Source organism: Podarcis vaucheri (genome assembly GCF_965113315.1).
Source record: "Podarcis vaucheri genome assembly, chromosome: 3".
NCBI lineage: Eukaryota > Metazoa > Chordata > Lepidosauria > Squamata > Lacertidae > Podarcis > Podarcis vaucheri.
The window spans coordinates 88646618-88666261 of record NC_138761.1 but is presented as its reverse complement, the minus strand read 5'-3'; the positions used below and the strand labels follow the sequence as shown (position 1 = coordinate 88666261).

The window sequence follows — 19644 nt, the reverse complement described above, 5'->3', positions numbered from 1 at the left end:
AGCCCCGGCACGCTCAGCAGTCTCGCCGGGGCTTTGGGTAGCTCCACGCAAGCCACGGGAGCCCTCCACCGGCTTGCGCAGAGCAGCCTGTTCCGGGGGCTGGGGTCGGGGCATGCTTGGGCTTCCCCAGCCTCACGCCTGGGGGGGGGGAATAATTTTTTTTCTTTATTTCCCCCCAAAAAACTAGGTGCGCCTTATGGGCCGGTGCGCCCTATGGGGCGAAAAATACGGTATTCCCTTTCACCAGGAATGCCTTGCTATTTCCCTTTTTCTTCCCCCCCCCCTTGAATGCCATGCATTTCCCTTTGCCTATGCTGCACTACATACTTATTATCTTCCCCCCTGCCCTGTCCTTAATTCAGTATCACTTAAAGGGGTGACTGTTTGTTTTTCGTCTGTTTCTTTTTTATTTAACAGGTCAACATGGTGATTGGCATTCTGGTGTTTAATAAACTTGTTTCCAGAGATGGAATCCTAGATAAAAAACTCAAACACAGAGCGGGGTAAGCAGAAGTTGGGTTTCCCCCCCAAGGCCTACTGAAAATCTGTTACTTATTTTCAATTATTTATTTTGTCTCTATGTATATATTATGTTTACCAAATGTCTATTTATTTGATTGCACTTTGAATCTTTTTTTGCATAGTTTAACAAGCTGTCTAACCAATTTTATTCATCTCCAAAACTGAGGAAATGTGATTGAGCAACAGTAAAATAATAAAACACAAGTACAGTGGTATTAAGTCAGTCAAAAACCTAAATAATGATTATGCATGTCAAACTCATTGGCTTTCTAAAATATTGGCTTTGTACAGAATGGAGACGCAGACTTATGTAATGCTCTTTAGTTAGAATGTTCCCCTAAAAGATTTTCCAAGGTAATTCCTAAGATAAAACGGGTGGTAGGCGGACCATTTGCTTGCTTGCATATGTAATACACCACAACAAAGTATCAGAATATAACACCAGGCAAACAAAATATTACTTTGCTAATGGTTAAGGTTTTCTATAAATTGATCCCCTTTTTTGTCTGTGAGAGGAGATTCTTTGCATTGAGTGGGTTCTGTCCATGCAATTGTGAGGCATTTCCTTTCAGACAGGGCCTGGGAGCCTGAATCCATGAAAAAGCTGGATACCTGCCAATCTGTTGTTGCTTATCTATTCATTTTCTTTACCCATCCTTCACCATAAGGTCCCATGGCAGGTAACAGCAATTTCAAAATACAATATTAAAATCAGTTAAGAGAGTAGTTTAAGCCCTAAAATATATACATCTCAGGTGCCAGACACACCACTCGGATAAGGGAATTCTACAACTTAGGGGCTGTCCAGAAGAGGGTCTGGGTGCTAGATTCTGTTACCTCTGCTCTCCCTTCTCCACCAAACAGCTGATCATCAATATTTCAGCTTCTTTTATTCAGGCAAGCATACATTCTCTTAGATCAGGGTTCATTGATCCAGTGGGGAAGATCTAAACATGGGCTTAACTCTCCCAGTGAGACTTACATGTGCTTAACTCTGACTAGATCCTACTCCATGATATTTCATTATTGATTGTTAATGCTCTATTTAATCTTGATAAGATTGCATCCTTTGAAGAATATTGAATTAGCATGATAAGACTGCTCTGTTAACCAAAGCTGTTCTTCAATAGCTGTTTCTCACAGGCAGACTATACCATGACTTGTTGACACGTGATTTGGTCCCACTTATATCCCCTCACAAATACCAATATGTATGTATATCCATTAATTGAATCAGATGAAGGAGGTTCTAGTGCATGCAAACTTGTCAATCTTAAGACACCACAGGTTATGATTGTTGAAGTTATCCTCTAGATAGGGCTATGTGAATCAGCAGCCATAAAGCAGCTGTTGCCAATTTCACATTGCAAAATCGGTGTCAAGGGGCTCTATGCATTTTCATTCAAGGAATGTAACAAACGGTTATGGAATATTATAACATACCTTCAGGTTGTAAGATCCAGTCTCATATGCTTTCACATAATCATCTCCTATTTAAGATTGCTTGATCCAAGTTTCAGAAACAAGCAATTCTTTGCAGCACTGTTCTCAACACACACACACACACACACATACATATATATATATATATATATATATATATATATATATATATGCAGGTTTTGGTGTCTTCGGGTGTCTTCCCGTGTAAGAGTCGGGGTGTCTGTGCGACGTTTCGACGAGGTCTCACTCGTCATCTTCAGGCTGGTGCTTTCGGCTTCTTGTTACTGGAACAGAGCAGAGTCTGGTGTTTGAGTTCCTATAAATACTGTTGAGGGGTGTGGTGTATAGCCTCCAACGTTCTGGGCAGAGAGGAAGTTCCTAGATTAGTGTGCCTTTTCTTCTTTTGTTCCTTAATTACTTGAGGGATATCTTGGGTGATTTCATGAGTGATATTCTGAATATCACTGGGTGGGTCATTAATTACTTGAGGGATATCTTGGGTGATTTCATGAGTGATATTCTGAATATCACTGGGTGGGTCATTAAGTGTAGATTAGTTGCTAAAGCTCTCGTGTCTTGACTTCTTGAGCTTGTGAAGAGTTTTTCTGAGAAGATGGCTGTGCTGCATTTAGTTGTGCTAAATGACCCACCCAGTGATATTCAGAATATCACTCATGAATACACGGGAAGACACCCGAAGACACCAAAACCTGCATTCCTGTACCCGTGAAAATCTACGAAAACATATATATATATGTATATGTATAAATATATATATGTCTGTGCGAAACGTCGCACAGACACCCCGACTCTTACACGGGAAGACACCCGAAGACACCAAAACCTGCATATATATATATATATATATATGCAGGTTTTGGTGTCTTCGGGTGTCTTCCCGTGTAAGAGTCGGGGTGTCTGTGCGACGTTTCGACGAGGTCTCACTCGTCATCTTCAGGCTGGTGCTTTCGGCTTCTTGTTACTGGAACAGAGCAGAGTCTGGTGTTTGAGTTCCTATAAATACTGTTGAGGGGTGTGGTGTATAGCCTCCAACGTTCTGGGTAGAGAGGAAGTTCCTAGATTAGTGTGCCTTTTCTTCTTTTGTTCCTTAATTACTTGAGGGATATCTTGGGTGATTTCATGAGTGATATTCTGAATATCACTGGGTGGGTCATTAATTACTTGAGGGATATCTTGGGTGATTTCATGAGTGATATTCTGAATATCACTGGGTGGGTCATTAAGTGTAGATTAGATTGCTAAAGCTCTCGTGTCTTGACCTCTTGAGCTTGTGAAGAGTTTTTCTGAGAAGATGGCTGTGCTGCATTTAGTTGTGCTCTGGCTTGGCTTCGTGTATAGGGGCGAGCTATGGTTTTGTGCCTTGTGCCAGCCAGATCTGTGTAGGGATTGCAGGGGGGTGCAGCATCCGGAGGTGCCACTATAGTTTGGTTGCTGGATGGAGTCTGTAATATGTCTGTGGAGAGGGTCTGGGTTTGGGTCTGGTGTGGTTGATTGGTGACGGCGTTCTGTGTGCCTCTGGTTCTGGTGTCGGTTTTTGTGGGGAGGGCTAATTTCCAGATGTCTGGCAGGCGGGACGTGTCGTCACGCTTGTTCATGTTGTGAGGGTGTTTCTCTATCTCGATGGCTTCCATGATTATTCTCTTGTGGTGATGTTCCATGTTAAAGAGCAATTTGGAATCTGCAAAATTAATTTCGTGTCCTGTTTCTTTCATGTGTTGGAAAAGAGAGGAAGTTTTTTCTTCTTTTTTGACGGCATTCTTGTGTTCTGCGATACGTGCATTTATTCGTCTGTTTGTTTGTCCAATGTACGTGGCTGGGCAGACTTTGCAGGGTATTTCATAGACCCCTTGGTTTTCCAGCTGGATTTTGTCTTTTGGGTTTCTGAGGATATTGGCTATTTTTTGGTTGGTGCAGAAGGCTGTTTTGATATTGTGTTTTTTATTGTGTTTACGCCTGGCTGACAAAGACCACTTGACAACTGAGTTACAGAATCTCTCAAATGTGTTAATCGCCAATGGATACCAGAAAAACAGGGTTACGAAGCTAATCCAAAAAGAAACACCCCCCAAAAACCAAGACACAGAAGAAAACAATGGCATGGCCCTCCTTCCTTATATCAAGGGCACTACAGACAAAATCAGCAAAATCCTCCATAAACACAATATCAAAACAGCCTTCTGCACCAACCAAAAAATAGCCAATATCCTCAGAAACCCAAAAGACAAAATCCAGCTGGAAAACCAAGGGGTCTATGAAATACCCTGCAAAGTCTGCCCAGCCACGTACATTGGACAAACAAACAGACGAATAAATGCACGTATCGCAGAACACAAGAATGCCGTCAAAAAAGAAGAAAAAACTTCCTCTCTTTTCCAACACATGAAAGAAACAGGACACGAAATTAATTTTGCAGATTCCAAATTGCTCTTTAACATGGAACATCACCACAAGAGAATAATCATGGAAGCCATCGAGATAGAGAAACACCCTCACAACATGAACAAGCGTGACGACACGTCCCGCCTGCCAGACATCTGGAAATTAGCCCTCCCCACAAAAACCGACACCAGAACCAGAGGCACACAGAACGCCGTCACCAATCAACCACACCAGACCCAAACCCAGACCCTCTCCACAGACATATTACAGACTCCATCCAGCAACCAAACTATAGTGGCACCTCCGGATGCTGCACCCCCCTGCAATCCCTACACAGATCTGGCTGGCACAAGGCACAAAACCATAGCTCGCCCCTATACACGAAGCCAAGCCAGAGCACAACTAAATGCAGCACAGCCATCTTCTCAGAAAAACTCTTCACAAGCTCAAGAGGTCAAGACACGAGAGCTTTAGCAATCTAATCTACACTTAATGACCCACCCAGTGATATTCAGAATATCACTCATGAAATCACCCAAGATATCCCTCAAGTAATTAATGACCCACCCAGTGATATTCAGAATATCACTCATGAAATCACCCAAGATATCCCTCAAGTAATTAAGGAACAAAAGAAGAAAAGGCACACTAATCTAGGAACTTCCTCTCTACCCAGAACGTTGGAGGCTATACACCACACCCCTCAACAGTATTTATAGGAACTCAAACACCAGACTCTGCTCTGTTCCAGTAACAAGAAGCCGAAAGCACCAGCCTGAAGATGACGAGTGAGACCTCGTCGAAACGTCGCACAGACACCCCGACTCTTACACGGGAAGACACCCGAAGACACCAAAACCTGCATTCCTATACCCGTGAAAATCTACGAAAGCAAATATATATATATATATATATATATATATATATATATATATATATATTCTCACTTAGAATACTTGTACCCCACTTTACAGCTTCAAGAGGCCAAAAAATTCTCCAAATAAAAATCACTCTCATCTCCGGTACAGGAATGGAAATTGCATGATGTCTGTATGGAACCCAGAATTATTCCTACAGTAAGGTGTATCTGACAAAGTCATACTCAGAGTGGAATCAAAGAATCATGGAATCATAGAATTGTAGCTTTGGAAGGGACCCTGAGGCTCATCTAACCCAACCCCCTGGCAATGCAGGAATCTCAACTAAAGTATCCATGATAGATGGCCACCCAACTTTTGGTTAAAAACCTCTAATGAAGGAGAGTCCAGTGAAGGGAGTCCATTGCACTATCAAACAACTCTTACAGTTAAAAAGTTCTTCCTAATGTTTAGTTGGAGTGTCCTTTCTTGTAACTTGAAGACATTGGTTCAGGTCATACCCTCCAGAGCAGGAGAAATCAAGCTTGTTCCATCTCACATGTGACAGCCCTTTAGATAATTTGACAACAGCCATCATATCCTGTCAGCCTCTTTTTTTCCAAGCTAAATATATCCATCACCCTCAACTGTTCCTCATAAAGCTTGGTTTCCAGATCCACAATTCTGAATCTTCCCAGCAAATGATGACTCTGAGCATACCACAGGCCTCCATTCTCAGGGGCTATGTTATTTCCCAGACAATTTTAAATTATTTTTATTGTGTATTTGATTTTTCTTGTATGCTGTTTTATGGGCCTTTCACCAAAAAGCAACATGAAAAAAACATTAACATAACATTCTCATTTCCAAGAACCTGTTTGTGCAAAATAAAATGAAACATCAACATAGTTATATAGATTTTCGTGTTTATATGGATTTTGGCTACAGTATTTACAGTATTTACATCTATAGTTTTGACAGAATGTAAAACAAAAAACAAAAACTGAGCTCCATCTCTCAAGCAAGCTGATCCCTCTTACCATATTCCTCAAAATAGCTGAGCCATTACACCAAGAGTCCCCAGCCTTTTGGATTCTGAGAACGCATTTGAAAATCTAAGAAACTGTTATTGGCACCACAAATAATCTGGTGATGAGCAAAACTACCAACACTACCACAACCAAGGAATGCTCCAAAGGCCTACACACATTGCAAAACAAATGAAATGGAGAAAGCAGCAGGCAACAGCTTCCCTTGAAATTGGCGAAACACCTCTCAAACAAACAAACAAAATAACAAGGATGCAAAACACACAGGCACACCGAATAAACAGGAAAACCAAAAGCACACAAGGAAACAAAGCAGATAAAATGCCCCTACTTGGGACCCTGAGGCATTTTGAGGAGAAGGAGATAAGAGGACAGGGTGACTGCAAGCCTGCAGTTCCCTATCCAGCCAGCTCACAACTACCCAAAGTTAATAAAAAGAGTGAAGCATCCTGCAATTTTAAAAATAAAAAATGGAAGGAGCAGCAGGGGCTTGCAACATACCAAGGGGTGTCCCAGGCTGCCATGGTGCCCACATCCATCACATTAGGGACCCCAGGACTCAAGTTGGTCACTCTATTTTTTTTTATCTATTACTTATTCCAATAGTAAATTCCATCTTATAGGATGAGTTGTTTGGTACAGTGGTACCTCGCAAGACGAATGCCTCGCAAGACGAAAAACGCGCAAGACGAAAGAGTTTTCCGTTTTTTGAGTCGTTCCGCAAGACGAATTTCCCTATGGGCTTGCTTCGCAAGACAAAAAGTCTTGCGAGTTTGCTTCCTTTTTTTTAAAGCGGCTAATAGCTGCTAAGCCGTTAATAGCCGCTAAGCCGCTAATGGCCGTGCTCCACAAGACGAAAAAACCACAAGACGAAGAGACTCGCGGAACGGATTAATTTCGTCTTGCGAGGCGCCACTGTACATGTAAGCTTTCACAGGCAGATGGTGTGAGGGGGTGGGGTGAGTAATAAGATTTTTCTCTTCATTTTATAAAAATCCAGGATGACAGCCAATATTACATGAGCAGACTTCACTTGCACAGCAAGACTCCTCTTCTTCTCTCCTTTGCCCTGAATCCTCATGCGCCCTGCCCCATATCTAATCTGCAGGTTCTGAAAACCCTCCTGAGAAGATTGGGGGGGGGCATATGTAGAGCTGCAGGATCCATTTTGCCAATGGAGTCTGTTCTGCTGTTGGACAGACACCCATGGATTTCATCTGCAGCAACTTCTGCCAGTCAATGAAAACCGTTCCACTACATATTACTTTTTGCATTTAATACACTTAATAAAGTAATGCATCACTCTCTTAATCAAAGAAAAAAACATACACAAAGAAGTTTGCTACAGTGAAATAATGTAATCATAAAATATTGTATAACAAAGTAATAAAACATATCCACAAAATAATAAAAACATTATTGAGTGACCTTGCGCCAGCTACTCTCTCAGATCTATTTCACAGGGATATTGCAAATTATAAAACAGGGAGAGGGAGAACCACACAGACCACCTTTAGCTCCTTGGATATAAATGAAAACATAAAGTTAAAATAATCATTACAGTAGGTGAATAATTAAAAACTGGCATCAGCAGTCAGGGAAACACTTGGGGAAACATGGAAGTGCATCACTGCTGGTGCCTGCCATATTTCAGAGGTAACCTGGTTTGGAGCTGTTAGGACTTCAGATGTTAATAGTAGGACCTTAAGCCTAGCTTGATAGCTAACTGGCAGCCAGCCTGTACCTAGATGGCACTGAAACTGTTAGGGTGGATGAAAGTCTGGAAATAGCCAGGCAATTCAGTTGTTATAATTTATGAGGCAAGAAAACTGAACCAGTTGTTCAATGTTGTGATACAGTGTGTTGTACAAACAAACATATACTGTACACACATATATTAACCTTAATGCTTGTGTACTGTGTTTTATTAAAATGTTGTTTTTCAAGCCTGAAATAATACTTTCATTAAATTCCATACATTTCAAACCCTGTATCCAGACCAGCCTCTGGTAAAAATTTAGAGTAAGCTAAGAAAGAGCTTATTCTATCTTGTTTTAAAGCTCTTTCAACCTTTCAGCCAATGTCATAGTGCACATTGACTGAGCCATCTTAGTGTGTGGTCATTTTCTAACTTCACCTCTTAATTAATTAGAGGTATGCACACGCTGCCCTGGCAATTTGTCTTTCTCTTGCATTCTGAGTGAATAAATGATCATGAGCATTTTGGTCTTCTTAAAGGTCTGAATAGAGGGATCTCACCTTGTGTGTCCTACACTAGCACATGCTTGTTTACTTCGGTGTTATCAAGTGACATTTATCTCTGGACACTGAAGGCCTTAAAAAAAAAAAGACTTAAATGAAAGAACTAGGCCTTGCATGAAATGAAACTTCCCTCCCCCAAATATCATTACTTTTTAATTTAAAAAATGTAAAACAATGTATGATTCAAATAGAGCTTTGTAAATTCTGAATAAGTCTACCTGCTATTTTATTTTCTTGCATGACATCATATTTAAAAAGCTAAATTTCAGTCGCGACTTTTTTTGGTGACAAAAAATTCAATATTTTGTTCTTTTTTGTGGGTGTTCTGTTTGTTTGCAGTCAGATGAGTGAGCCTCATAGCGGTTTGACGCTCAAATGTGCCAAGTGTGGAGTAGTTTCAACAACAGCTTTGTCAGCCACCACCGCCAGTAATGCCATGTTAGTCCTAATCATTTACATCTTCTTGTTACAAATCTTATACAGTGCATGTGGGGGGCGGGGTTGCTACAGTGATGAAAAAACTATGATTAGTAATGCTGGATATAGTTAATTTAAAGGAAAAGAAATGGCAACCACACTTTTTAATTCAACTGGAGTAACATGTAGAAAATAAAATATCAATCTTTATAGATCTCTAAATATTTGTCATTGGTCTTCACATTAACTAACAAGTTGCCACCCTTAAATATGTTATCTATACATTTGCATATATGTGTGAAGAGAGGGTTGTATTGTCCACTTATGGTTCTACAACGTCACTGTTGTCACTCTTTTCCTTCCTCTTTGTCACTCTCTAGGGCATCCCTTTGGAGTTCCTGTGTTGTGTTGCCTCTCCTGGCTCTGACTTGGATGTCTGCAGTTCTGGCAATGACTGACAAGAGATCGATATTATTTCAGATACTCTTTGCTGTGTTTGATTCATTGCAGGGCTTCGTCATTGTCATGGTCCACTGCATTCTCCGAAGGGAGGTAAGGAAACCGCTTCCCAATGGCATTTGTCATGTGCCACTGTGAAATTTTACAGCAATACCAAACGCTCCACAAAATTCAGTTGCATATCAAGGAAAAATCTGGGATCAAAAGCAGGGCAACTGAGCAATGTTATTTTGTGACAAACAGATGTGACAGCCTATGGAGGAAAAAAGCCACCATGCATAGCTACAAAGAACCAGTGGACTGAACGAAAAGTCAAAGTGGAGATTGGGCAAAGCTAAAGTCAAGAGAAACCTGATTAATTTCAGATGCAAATGTAGCAAAAAAGGAGAGGGGGAAAAAGAGCCCAATAGCCCAGCAAATTAAAGGTTTTCTTTTCTGTCTTTTTCTATCTCTGAGAGGTCTTCTGTGATTCTGACATTTACAACCTTCTGGTATTTCAACCAACAATAGCAAATGGCTTCAGAATCTGGATCAGACCATTTGGTAATCACAAGATCCTTCCCCACTTGAGTTCCTTCCAGCTCCCATATAACATGCATCTGTAACGCTTGTGCAGAGCAGAATCCTTGAGCATGAGCCATCTGAAATCCGAGATCCTCGTAATGGATCTGTCCTGGAAACCTTATGTGATTAAACCAATGCTAATAAAATATTACACTGAAAGGCTTACCTAAGAGTTTGACTCACCATCAAAGATGGTTATCTAAAGAAACATGGATTTCATAATGCATTTTTAAACTGTAGACTGGAAAATAGTCCATTTCCTCTCATTCTCAGCAACAGACATTTTAGTACATGAAAACATAGAAACATATATAGGTGTGGTGAATAAATGAACTGGCAACTTCAGTTTCTATAAAAAGTTTCAAATGATATCAGTGCCGACATGAAAGCAGCTGTAGTTGGAGATTTTTTATATGTCTTAGAATGTGTCTTACTAAATCTCATCACGCTGTCCAGAAGAATTCTCCGTAATTACTTGAGTCTGCTTCGAGGGATGCTCTAGGACTGGAAAAAACCCAGGGAGGCTTCAGATACAATCTGAAGCTTCTCACAATGTTGATTTCAAAATGTTGCACAGTAAACCCACAAAATGAAGACAAGCACCACCAACCAAGTCCATTACAGTGGTACCTTGGGTTACAGACGCTTCAGGTTACAGACTCCTCTAACCCAGAAACAGTACCTTGGGTTAAGAACCTTGCTTCAGGATGAGAACAGAAATCGTGCGGCGGAGGTGTGGCGGCAGCGGGAGGCACCATTAGCTAAAGTGGTACCTCAGGTTAAGAACAGTTTCAGGTTAAGAATGGACCTCCAGAACCAATTAAGTTCTTAACCCAGGGTACCACTTATTATTATTATTATTATTATTATTATTATTATTATTATTATTATTTATTTGTACCTCACCCATCCGACTGGGTTGCTCCAGCCACTTTGGGCAGCTTCCAGAATATATAAAAACACAGTAAAACATTAAACCTTAAAAAACTTCCCTATACAGGGCTGCTTTCAGATGCTTCATAAATGTTATATAATTACTCATCTCCCTGACATCTGATGGGAGGGCATTCCACAGGGTGGGCGCAACTACTGAGAAGGCCCTCTGCCTGGTCCTCTAGCTTCTAGCCTCTAGCTTCACTTCTCACAGTGTGGAAACCACCAGAAGGCCCTTGGTGCTGGACCTCAGTATCTGGGGCTGAATGATGGGGGTGGAGACACTCCTTTAGGTGTATTGGGCCGAGGCTGTTTAGAGCTTTAAAGGTCAGCAACAACACTTTGAATTGTGCTCGGAAATGTACTGGGAACCAATGTAGGTCTTTCAGGACCGGTGTTATATGGTCTTGGCGGCTGCTCCCAGTCACCAGTCTAGCCGCCACATTCTGGATTAATTGTACTTTCTGAGTCACCTTCAAAGGTAGAACGCACTGCAGTAGTCCAAGCAGGAAATAACCAGTGCATGTGCCACCAACATCTGGAGGGCTGGGAGTCCCCCACACTTGATGTAAATGATAGAATGGCTACTATCTCAAGTAGGCGGAAGTAGACATTATTTCAGTACAAGTGTAAAATGACCCCAAGTCATGAATCCTTAATTACCAGGTTTGAATTCAGCAATTTGTTAAACATGTTTTATTGAGATAGGTGATAGATATGGGGGAGGAGGGGTGTTTAGATCCTAATCTGAATTATGTCAAACATTAAAGATTGGCAAGAAAGTGAGGAAAAAAACTTATTTGTTTTCTCCTTTTCCTGTGTTCTTAATTATTGGGATATATATCTGTATCTGTATCTTTTTAACCCATGCCTAGCATTTAAAGCTATACAACCACCCCATATCTAAACTGCAGAGACTAAAAATAAAAAATAAAAATAGAGGACACGTGAGGAGAGAGGGCAAGTTATAAGAGCTTTGAATTGGTTACTGTTGCTAAGGAAACCACTTCCTTGGTACCCGCACGTTCAGCACATCTGTCTCTCTTGCTGTGTCTGGCTCTGAGAGAAGCTTGCAGCTTCATGTCAGAGGGTAAGAAAAAAACCTGAAGAAACTGCTTTAAAAGAATATACCTTGAGCACTGAATATCAGAAAAGCCAGAGGAGCTACAGAGAAGAATTTAATAGGATCTCACATTCAATTGTTTTGCAGTGTGCTCAAATACTGGAGATCACCCACAGCATGGTAGCCGTCATTTGCTTGCTCTTGGCATTCAGCAAAAGCTAGCAAACAAACAGTACCAGTCTGAAGTGTTCTCCATCTGGCTGGCCTTACAAAGAATGCATTAAATTTATCACCGGGTTTGCAGCGTTGGGGGTGCTCTTGGGCCTATCAGTGGTTGCATGTGCCTTTTGTGTCTCCTGATATCTGAGGTATGGGCAGGGAGGCACACACTTGTATGTTGTGCATTAACCCAATGGTGGTACCATTTTATGTATTTGCTTCAGTCCTGTCAACTGTACTGCATCATCCAAAGATGGCATCCTAAACACTACTCTGTGACAACTGAAGCATTGCTATTATTGCTTTTTAATAATTTTGTCTATATTTTAAAGAGGTGTGCTGAATTCTTGGCATCTTTCACCAGGTTCAAGATGCGTTTAGATGCCGTTTAAGAAACTGCCAGGATCCAATCAATGCAGATTCTTCAAGTTCATTTCCTAATGGACACGCTCAAATCATGGTTAGTTTTTATAGCTCCTTGCCTGCTATTTCCAGTTGGCTCTTGTGGGCAAAATGAACATTTCAATAGTGTACAGGGTTTGGTTGTTAAAGGTGCCCCCACATGCATATGTTTGCCTTCATTATTCAATTTATTTGATTATATTTTGTAAATAGAATGCCTTCTCTCTTTTGAAATCCAGCTGGCACTGGTATTGGTTGGATTTCAGCATCAGCTAAAAAAATAATAATTCTTTAGCCATGCTCTTAGTGATGTGGGTTCTTGGTGTATTTAGTCACTGGCTACTATATGGAGGAGGAGTTGTAATACAGTGGTGCCCCGCAAGACGAATGCCTCACAAGACAGAAAACTCGCTAGACGAAAGAGTTTTCCGTTTTGGAGGTGCTTCGCAAAACGAATCTCCTATGGGCTTGCTTCGCAAGACGACAATGTCTTGCGAGTTCCTGCTGGTTTTTTTTCCTTTCCCCCCTTTTTCTAAGCCGCTAAGCCGCTTATCAGCTGATCCGATCAGCAGATAAGCCGCTAAAAGCAGCTAATAGCGCTAATCCGCTAACCCTTCAATGGGCTTGCTTCGCAAGACGAAAAAACCCGCTAGACGAAGAGAATCACAGAACGGATTCTTTTCGTCTTGCGAGGCACCACTGTATATATTTGCTTTATATTGTTCTAATGTTTATTGCATCTGTCAGATTATCATTTTGATTTTATATTTATTTATTACATTTATATCCCACTTGCCACCAAGGAGCTCAATGTGGTGTATATAGTTCTCACAAGAACCCTGTGAAGGTAGGCTAGAGTGAGTCACTAACCCAACGTCACCCAGTGAGCTTCATGGCTGAGTGAGAATTTGAACCCTGGTCTCCCAGGACCTTGTCCAACACTCTAGCTTCTATGTCAATGAAGATGGAATGGGAATAAACACACAGAAATACAAATACACACTTATACATACACTATGAACACCTTTTCTCATTCATATAGACTAGTTGCCACTTTTCCTGCATGGAATTATAATTTCTGAGAAAGAATGCTAGGGTCATGTAGGGTTAAAAATAGTAATAAAACAACCATTTGCATAGTGCATTTCAAATGTTCGGAAGTGCTTCGTGTACATTATCACAGGAATCCTTACAACAGGCACCTAAGAAGGGTAAGACGCAACAGAATGTGGAGCAGACTTGGTTCTCTGCTGCTTCAGAGTCACAGGGCTAGAAGCAATGAGCAGAAATTGCAAGGGAGCAGACTTTGGCTCGATGATAGGGAAAATATATAATGGTAAGAGCTGTTTTAAGAGTGGTACAGGCTGCCTTGGGAGATGGTTGCCTCTCCTCCACCGGAGGTGTTTAAGCAGCGGCTGTAGAGCCATCTGTCAAGGATGCTGTCATTGCAAGATTCCTGCACTGAGAGAGGTGACCTCCAAGGTACCTTCCAACTCTAAAATTATATGATATATGAGTCTATAGAACAATATTATACTTCCCATATTGCAGTCTAGGGGGTGAGAGTGGGTTTCTTAAGGCAAGCTCGTGCCAGAGGTAAAATTGCTAGCTCAGACTGCTGGCCATTATGCTACACCATAACCGTTTTTGAAATGGTAGTGACTTTGGCAGAATTCACTTATCCTTCTATCCTGCCTTTCTCAGAAGCTCGATGTGGAATTTGGGAATTGCACTGTGATTGATGCAAGGGACTACAAGAAATGAGTATACAGATGGTCTTCTGCATAGTCATTTGATTGGCATATGGCAGAAAGGAACTTAGTGAATCCCAGCAGCTCCCTTAGAATTCCACACTATTATTGGGGAAATTGCTTTAACTAAGCTCTGCATAATAGCCCACTGCATGTACACACAGCAAATGCACAGTAGAACACATGGAGCACTCTGGAAGGCTCTTCTTGCAAAGAGCAAATTAATGCCCTTGAAAATTTTACAAAACGGTAGCTGTGAAATGTTCAGCTGTATATTTATGTGTACAGTGTTAAGTGTGGAAGTGGTTTTTTTTATGTGGAAACTCACCAAAGCCACCTGTCTCAACAGAAAGCTTGGAAGCTTTATAGAGCTGATTCTTTAAGTTATGCAAATATAGGATTACAGGGAGATATTTAAGTAAGAGTTTTCCTGTGGCATACTCAACAGCAGCATGCCTTTTTCTGGATTCTTTAATTTGGACTAAAATATTCCATGGTGTATCCCTACGCTTGATGTACCGTATTTTTCGGCCTATAGGACGCACTTTTTCCCCTCCAAAAATGAAGGGGAAATGTGTGTGCATCCTATGGGGTGAATGCAGGCTTTCGCTGAAGCCCGGAGAGCGAGAGGGGTCGGTGCGTACGGACCCCTCTCGCTCTCCAGGCTTCAGGAAACTATCCGCAAGCCTGGGGAGCCCCGCGGGGGCTCTCCAGGCTTGCGGATAGCAGCCTGCATCCCGATTGGTGCAGATACCGGGCAGCCCCACAAGCTCGGGGGACAGCGGGCATGCGAAGCGCCGCCACCCCGCTATTTCCCGACCTGGCCAGCCCCACAAGCTCCGGGGACAGCAGGGCAAGCCGCTGCCCCACGGAGGCTAGAGAGGCTATCCCTGAAGGCAGAAGAGGGAGACGGAGCGCTCCGTCTCCCTCTTCTAGCTCGGGGATGGCTGCGCAAACCTGGGGGGGGGAAATAAAATTTTCCCCCTTGATTTCCCCCCCAAAAAAACTAGGTGCGTCCTATGGGCCAGTGCGTCCTATAGGGCGAAAAATACGGTAAATGGAGCCATCAATCCAAGGGGCTACATTGTAGAAATGACAATTAAGTGAAGTTAGCCCATTGCTGAGTTTGAGTACACACTAGCACAGAAAGTGTAGGTTCCAACGTAGCAGTGTGGCAATCATTCAATGCGTGCAAGGATTTTTGCTTGCACAAGAGAACATTTCTTCCCCTCTCCCCTGTCCAACATGCCCCTAAATTTGTTATAGGGGTTTCCCCAAACCTCTAGAGCAGTGGTTCGCAATTAGCTAAGTACTGCAGGGCCCCTGTTTTTCAAAAGCCAAACCATGAACACCCTACTTTGAAAATTTTGATATCTTTATGGTAGCTTTTGTTATATGAATGGTGCCACGGATGTTGATGAGTGGCAATGCTTGTCTTAATAAACTTTTATTTGTTATTGTTACAGACAGATTTTGAAAAAGATGTGGACATTGCCTGTCGATCAGGTAAGGCTGTCAGATCACCATGTGAATGTAGGAAGATCAGATAAAAATTTACTTTGTTAGTGTAACTGAAGTGTCAGATATGTATTTAGACAAGACTTTTTCTACCAAAAAGACCATTTTACCAATATGGAGGTAGAAATTTCTTTACAGGATATAAATATTTGATGCCACGGCCAGAAATGTATTTTGCTATGCACCAGGAATATGAGAAAATGTGCATGACAGTGCAGGCACAGAGTTCTGAAAATTCAGTCTCTAGTAATCTTCATGAGTGTGGCCAAAGAAGCCAGGGTACAGGAAGAGGCTAATAAATGTCTAATCCTCATGTGCAACAGGCTTGAGAAACAGCTCCTTGTAAGCTGTTGAGTCTGCACGCACCAGAGCTCTTGCATCTGCAAGCATTCACTGGATTGGGGTAATTATATGCAGCCAGACTATCATGTAAGAAGCCTTTGAAAAGCTGCTTGTAATAGGAATAGCAATTAAACAAGCATACACAACCTTACTATCTCCCCCCCTCCCCAAAAAACATGTTCTCTAAATATACAATTAATACTATAGCAGATTAAAGTGCATTTATCATTCTTCTGAATTAAATGCAAATTGCCATCAATGAATTCAAAAAATCTGAATTTTAAATGGTTCAGAGTTTCTTTCTGATTGTGCTGGCTAAAAAAGGGTTCATGATCAGCAGCTTTGGCAACTGCAAACAAAATGTTGTTTAAGAGGGCTTAAGAATGGGAATGGGATATTCCTCGGTTCTAATCCTGGGCTCTGATGTGCCAGCAAATAGTCATCAGGCTACGGATTTTTTCAGTCAGTGAGTTCATTCCAATTCTAGTCCAACTCAAGGGTAGGTCCATTGAAATTAATGGACCTAAGTAAATCCTTGCATTAATTTCAATGGGTCTACTCTGCATAGGACTGGTACTGGATATGGTAAAATGTCCTAGAGTAACACTGGAAACAGTACATTAACGCTAGCTATGCACCATGATGCCTGTTTAGAACTGCATTGCCTCATCTGAGTATGAACAGTTGTCATAATGCCTTTATCATCCTTCCTTAGTACTTTAATGGTCCTGCGATTTTTAGGTGTGGCCTTTAAGAACATGAGCACCCAGGTCAGCTCCCTAATGACAGGGGGAATGTGGTACTGCTCTCCAGAGCATTCATGATTAGAAACGGAACAAGAAAAAGGTGCCTTGCAGAAGAAGATAGGGCAGACATGATTGGACTTTGTCTTGAAAAAATAAGGGATTAATTTTTTAAAATAAAATAAATGAGAGTCTTAATAAGAAGTGTGTGCTTAGAAATAGTGTAATGACCACTTTAACATTTGCTAAAATGTATTTTCTCATTTTCTGTTAAGTACTGCATTGTTAGGAGATTTGAAATGGCCTCGCCTCTTCCATACATATCCTTGCTTCAGGGCCAATATTGCAAGGCCGATATGGATTGAAAGTGGAAAGGCAATCACATCTGTCTTAATTGAAAAGGCTGTCTTGATGTGGCATGTGTTATAATATCAGGGCCTGTGTTATCCAAAACAGAAACAAATCTTAAGGGAGAAATGAAATGAGTTCGCTTCTTCTCACAATGTATCCCCAAATGACAATATTCCTCCTTTATATTTACTGGCATTATTACATTGCTAAAAGCTTGCTCTAGATTGGGGGTGGCCAACTCCCAGTTTGAGGGCCTGATTTTTCTGGACCCCCAAAACACCGCTGATTTTGGCAGTGGCAAGAAAGAAAATAAATTCAAGTAGATATAGCAATGGGGTGAACAGAACCCAGCACCCTGACAGGGGTGTAAATTGTCCCCTTCACATCCATCAGATTAATACTAATTTGGTTAGCAGAGAAGGGGTGATAACCCTCTTCCTCAGCTGAACTGCGCAGATCAGCTAAGAAAGGAGGTCCGAATGCCTGTGTGGGTGTCCTCTGGGTGCATGCAAGCCATGTCCCCCACTGGTACACAGCCCACGAGGGTTAGCGTAGGGTGAATGCAGCCCCTGGGCCAAGAAAAAACAGCCACTCCTGCCCTAAATTAAATGGGGATGATGACATATTTGCAACCAGAGTGAGAACTCTACCTGCAGGACCTTTTGAAAACTTGTGGCCCTGCTCTCTCATTCGCAGTTCTCCATAAGGATATTGGACCCTGCAGAGCAGCTACAATAACAGGAACCCTTTCTAGAATTTCACTGAACGATGACGAAGAGGAGAAACCTGCCAACCCCGAAGGAATGAGCTACTCAACGTTGCCTGGGAATATAATTTCTAAAGTTATCATTCAGCAGTCTGGAGGCATGCATATGCCCATGAGCATGAGTGAGCTGGCCAATCAGTGTCTGAAAAAAGACAACACAGAGCTGCGGCGGACTGTGTATTTATGTACTGATGACAACCTGAGAGGTGCAGATATGGACATAGTCCACCCTCAGGACCGAATGATGGAGAGTGACTATATAGTCATGCCCAGAGGCTCAGTGAATGCACAGACATCTCTAAAGGATGACAGCAAATTGAATCTAGGCATGGAGACCTTGCCTCATGAAAGGCTATTGCACTACAAAGTTAATCCTGAGTTTAGTATGAACCCCAATGTAATGGACCAGTTCAGTATGAATTTAGATCAACACCTCCCTACCCAGGAACACATGCAGAACTTGCCTTTTGAACCTCGCACAGCAGTAAAGAATTTCATGGCTTCAGAGATGGATGATAGCACAGGACTAGCAAGAAGTGAAACCGGATCAACCATATCAATGAGTTCTCTGGAGGTCAGTCATATAAAAACTTAAGTGTATGCATCGTGCTGTTCTAGGTGTGTTGGATGTAGGTAGCTGTGGGTCTCTGACCCCCTTCACATACACAGAAATAGCAGCAGCAGCATGGAAGTTACTTCCCCATGGTACAATCATATAGTAGTGAGGAGTACTGGTGAATATCAAAGTTCCATTAGTACAGGCTTCCTCAACCTTGGCCCTCCAGATGTTTTGAGACTGCAATTCCCATCATCCCTGACCACTGGTCCTGCTAGCTGGGGATCATGGGAGTTGTAGGCCAAAAATAACAGGAGGGCTGAGGTTGAGGAAGCCTGCATTAGTAGTACTGATCATTCACTAATTCAGTGAGAAAGACTGACACGATCATGCACACCTACATGGGTTACTGATTATACACATTCATGGATAATAAATTTGGCAGTAGCTACAAGTTATGCCGGTATGCTATCCTCCAGTTCAGAGGCACTGTGTTTCTCAGTTACCAGTTGGTAACAACATGGGTGAGGGGCTATTGCACTCATGTCCTGTTTCTGGACCACCCTGACCTCTATGAGAAAGAGAATACTGGAATGATGAGCCTTTGGTCTCCTCCAGGAGCCCCCTCTTGCTCTTATGATTTGATTCTCTAGAGAGCACTGACATCAGCTTGCACCATGAGGCAGTGGCTTCCATACTGTTATATGTGTGTTTGTGTATAGAGGACCTGAATGGTTGAATGGTGTGGTTCGGGGTGCAATGAATATTCCATTTGTTTGTTTTCTTAACATTTATATTCCACCTTTCTTCCATCATGGAAGAAAGTGTGGTATACATGAGGTTCCCAGGCAGGCTCCCATCCAGACCAGACCCAGACATCCTTAGCAAGGTGGTGGCCTCACTTGCCTTCAAACCATACCCTGGGGTGCATTTTCACCAGCCATACATCACCATGTCTGTGCTGTGCTAATGTCACAATATTGAAAATGAGCAGGACTAGCTAGCCTCGTGTCTGCTTAGACATGCA

The 19644-nt window shown here is 42.0% G+C and overlaps 1 protein-coding gene and 1 long non-coding RNA gene across 6 annotated transcripts in view; one reads left to right on the top strand and one right to left on the bottom strand.

Annotated features, from left to right (window-relative positions):
• LOC309529962 overlaps window positions 1-19644 on the bottom strand; it is a 104613-nt gene that overhangs the window by 11733 nt on the left and 73236 nt on the right. The gene's annotated exons all lie outside the window — the stretch shown is intronic.
• Window positions 1-19644, top strand: part of ADGRB3 (adhesion G protein-coupled receptor B3) — a 458060-nt gene that overhangs the window by 413845 nt on the left and 24571 nt on the right. For 4 of the 5 annotated variants that reach the window (XM_082218224.1, XM_082218222.1, XM_082218225.1 and 1 more), the window contains 6 exons: window positions 418-503; window positions 8873-8971; window positions 9331-9502; window positions 12553-12648; window positions 15808-15847; window positions 17992-18635. In XM_082218224.1, coding sequence (XP_082074350.1) covers window positions 418-503; window positions 8873-8971; window positions 9331-9502; window positions 12553-12648; window positions 15808-15847; window positions 17992-18635 — 1137 coding nt within the window. The remainder of the gene's footprint in view (window positions 1-417; window positions 504-8872; window positions 8972-9330; window positions 9503-12552; window positions 12649-15807; window positions 15848-17991; window positions 18636-19644) is intronic. The other variant, XM_082218223.1, reaches the window with a different exon arrangement.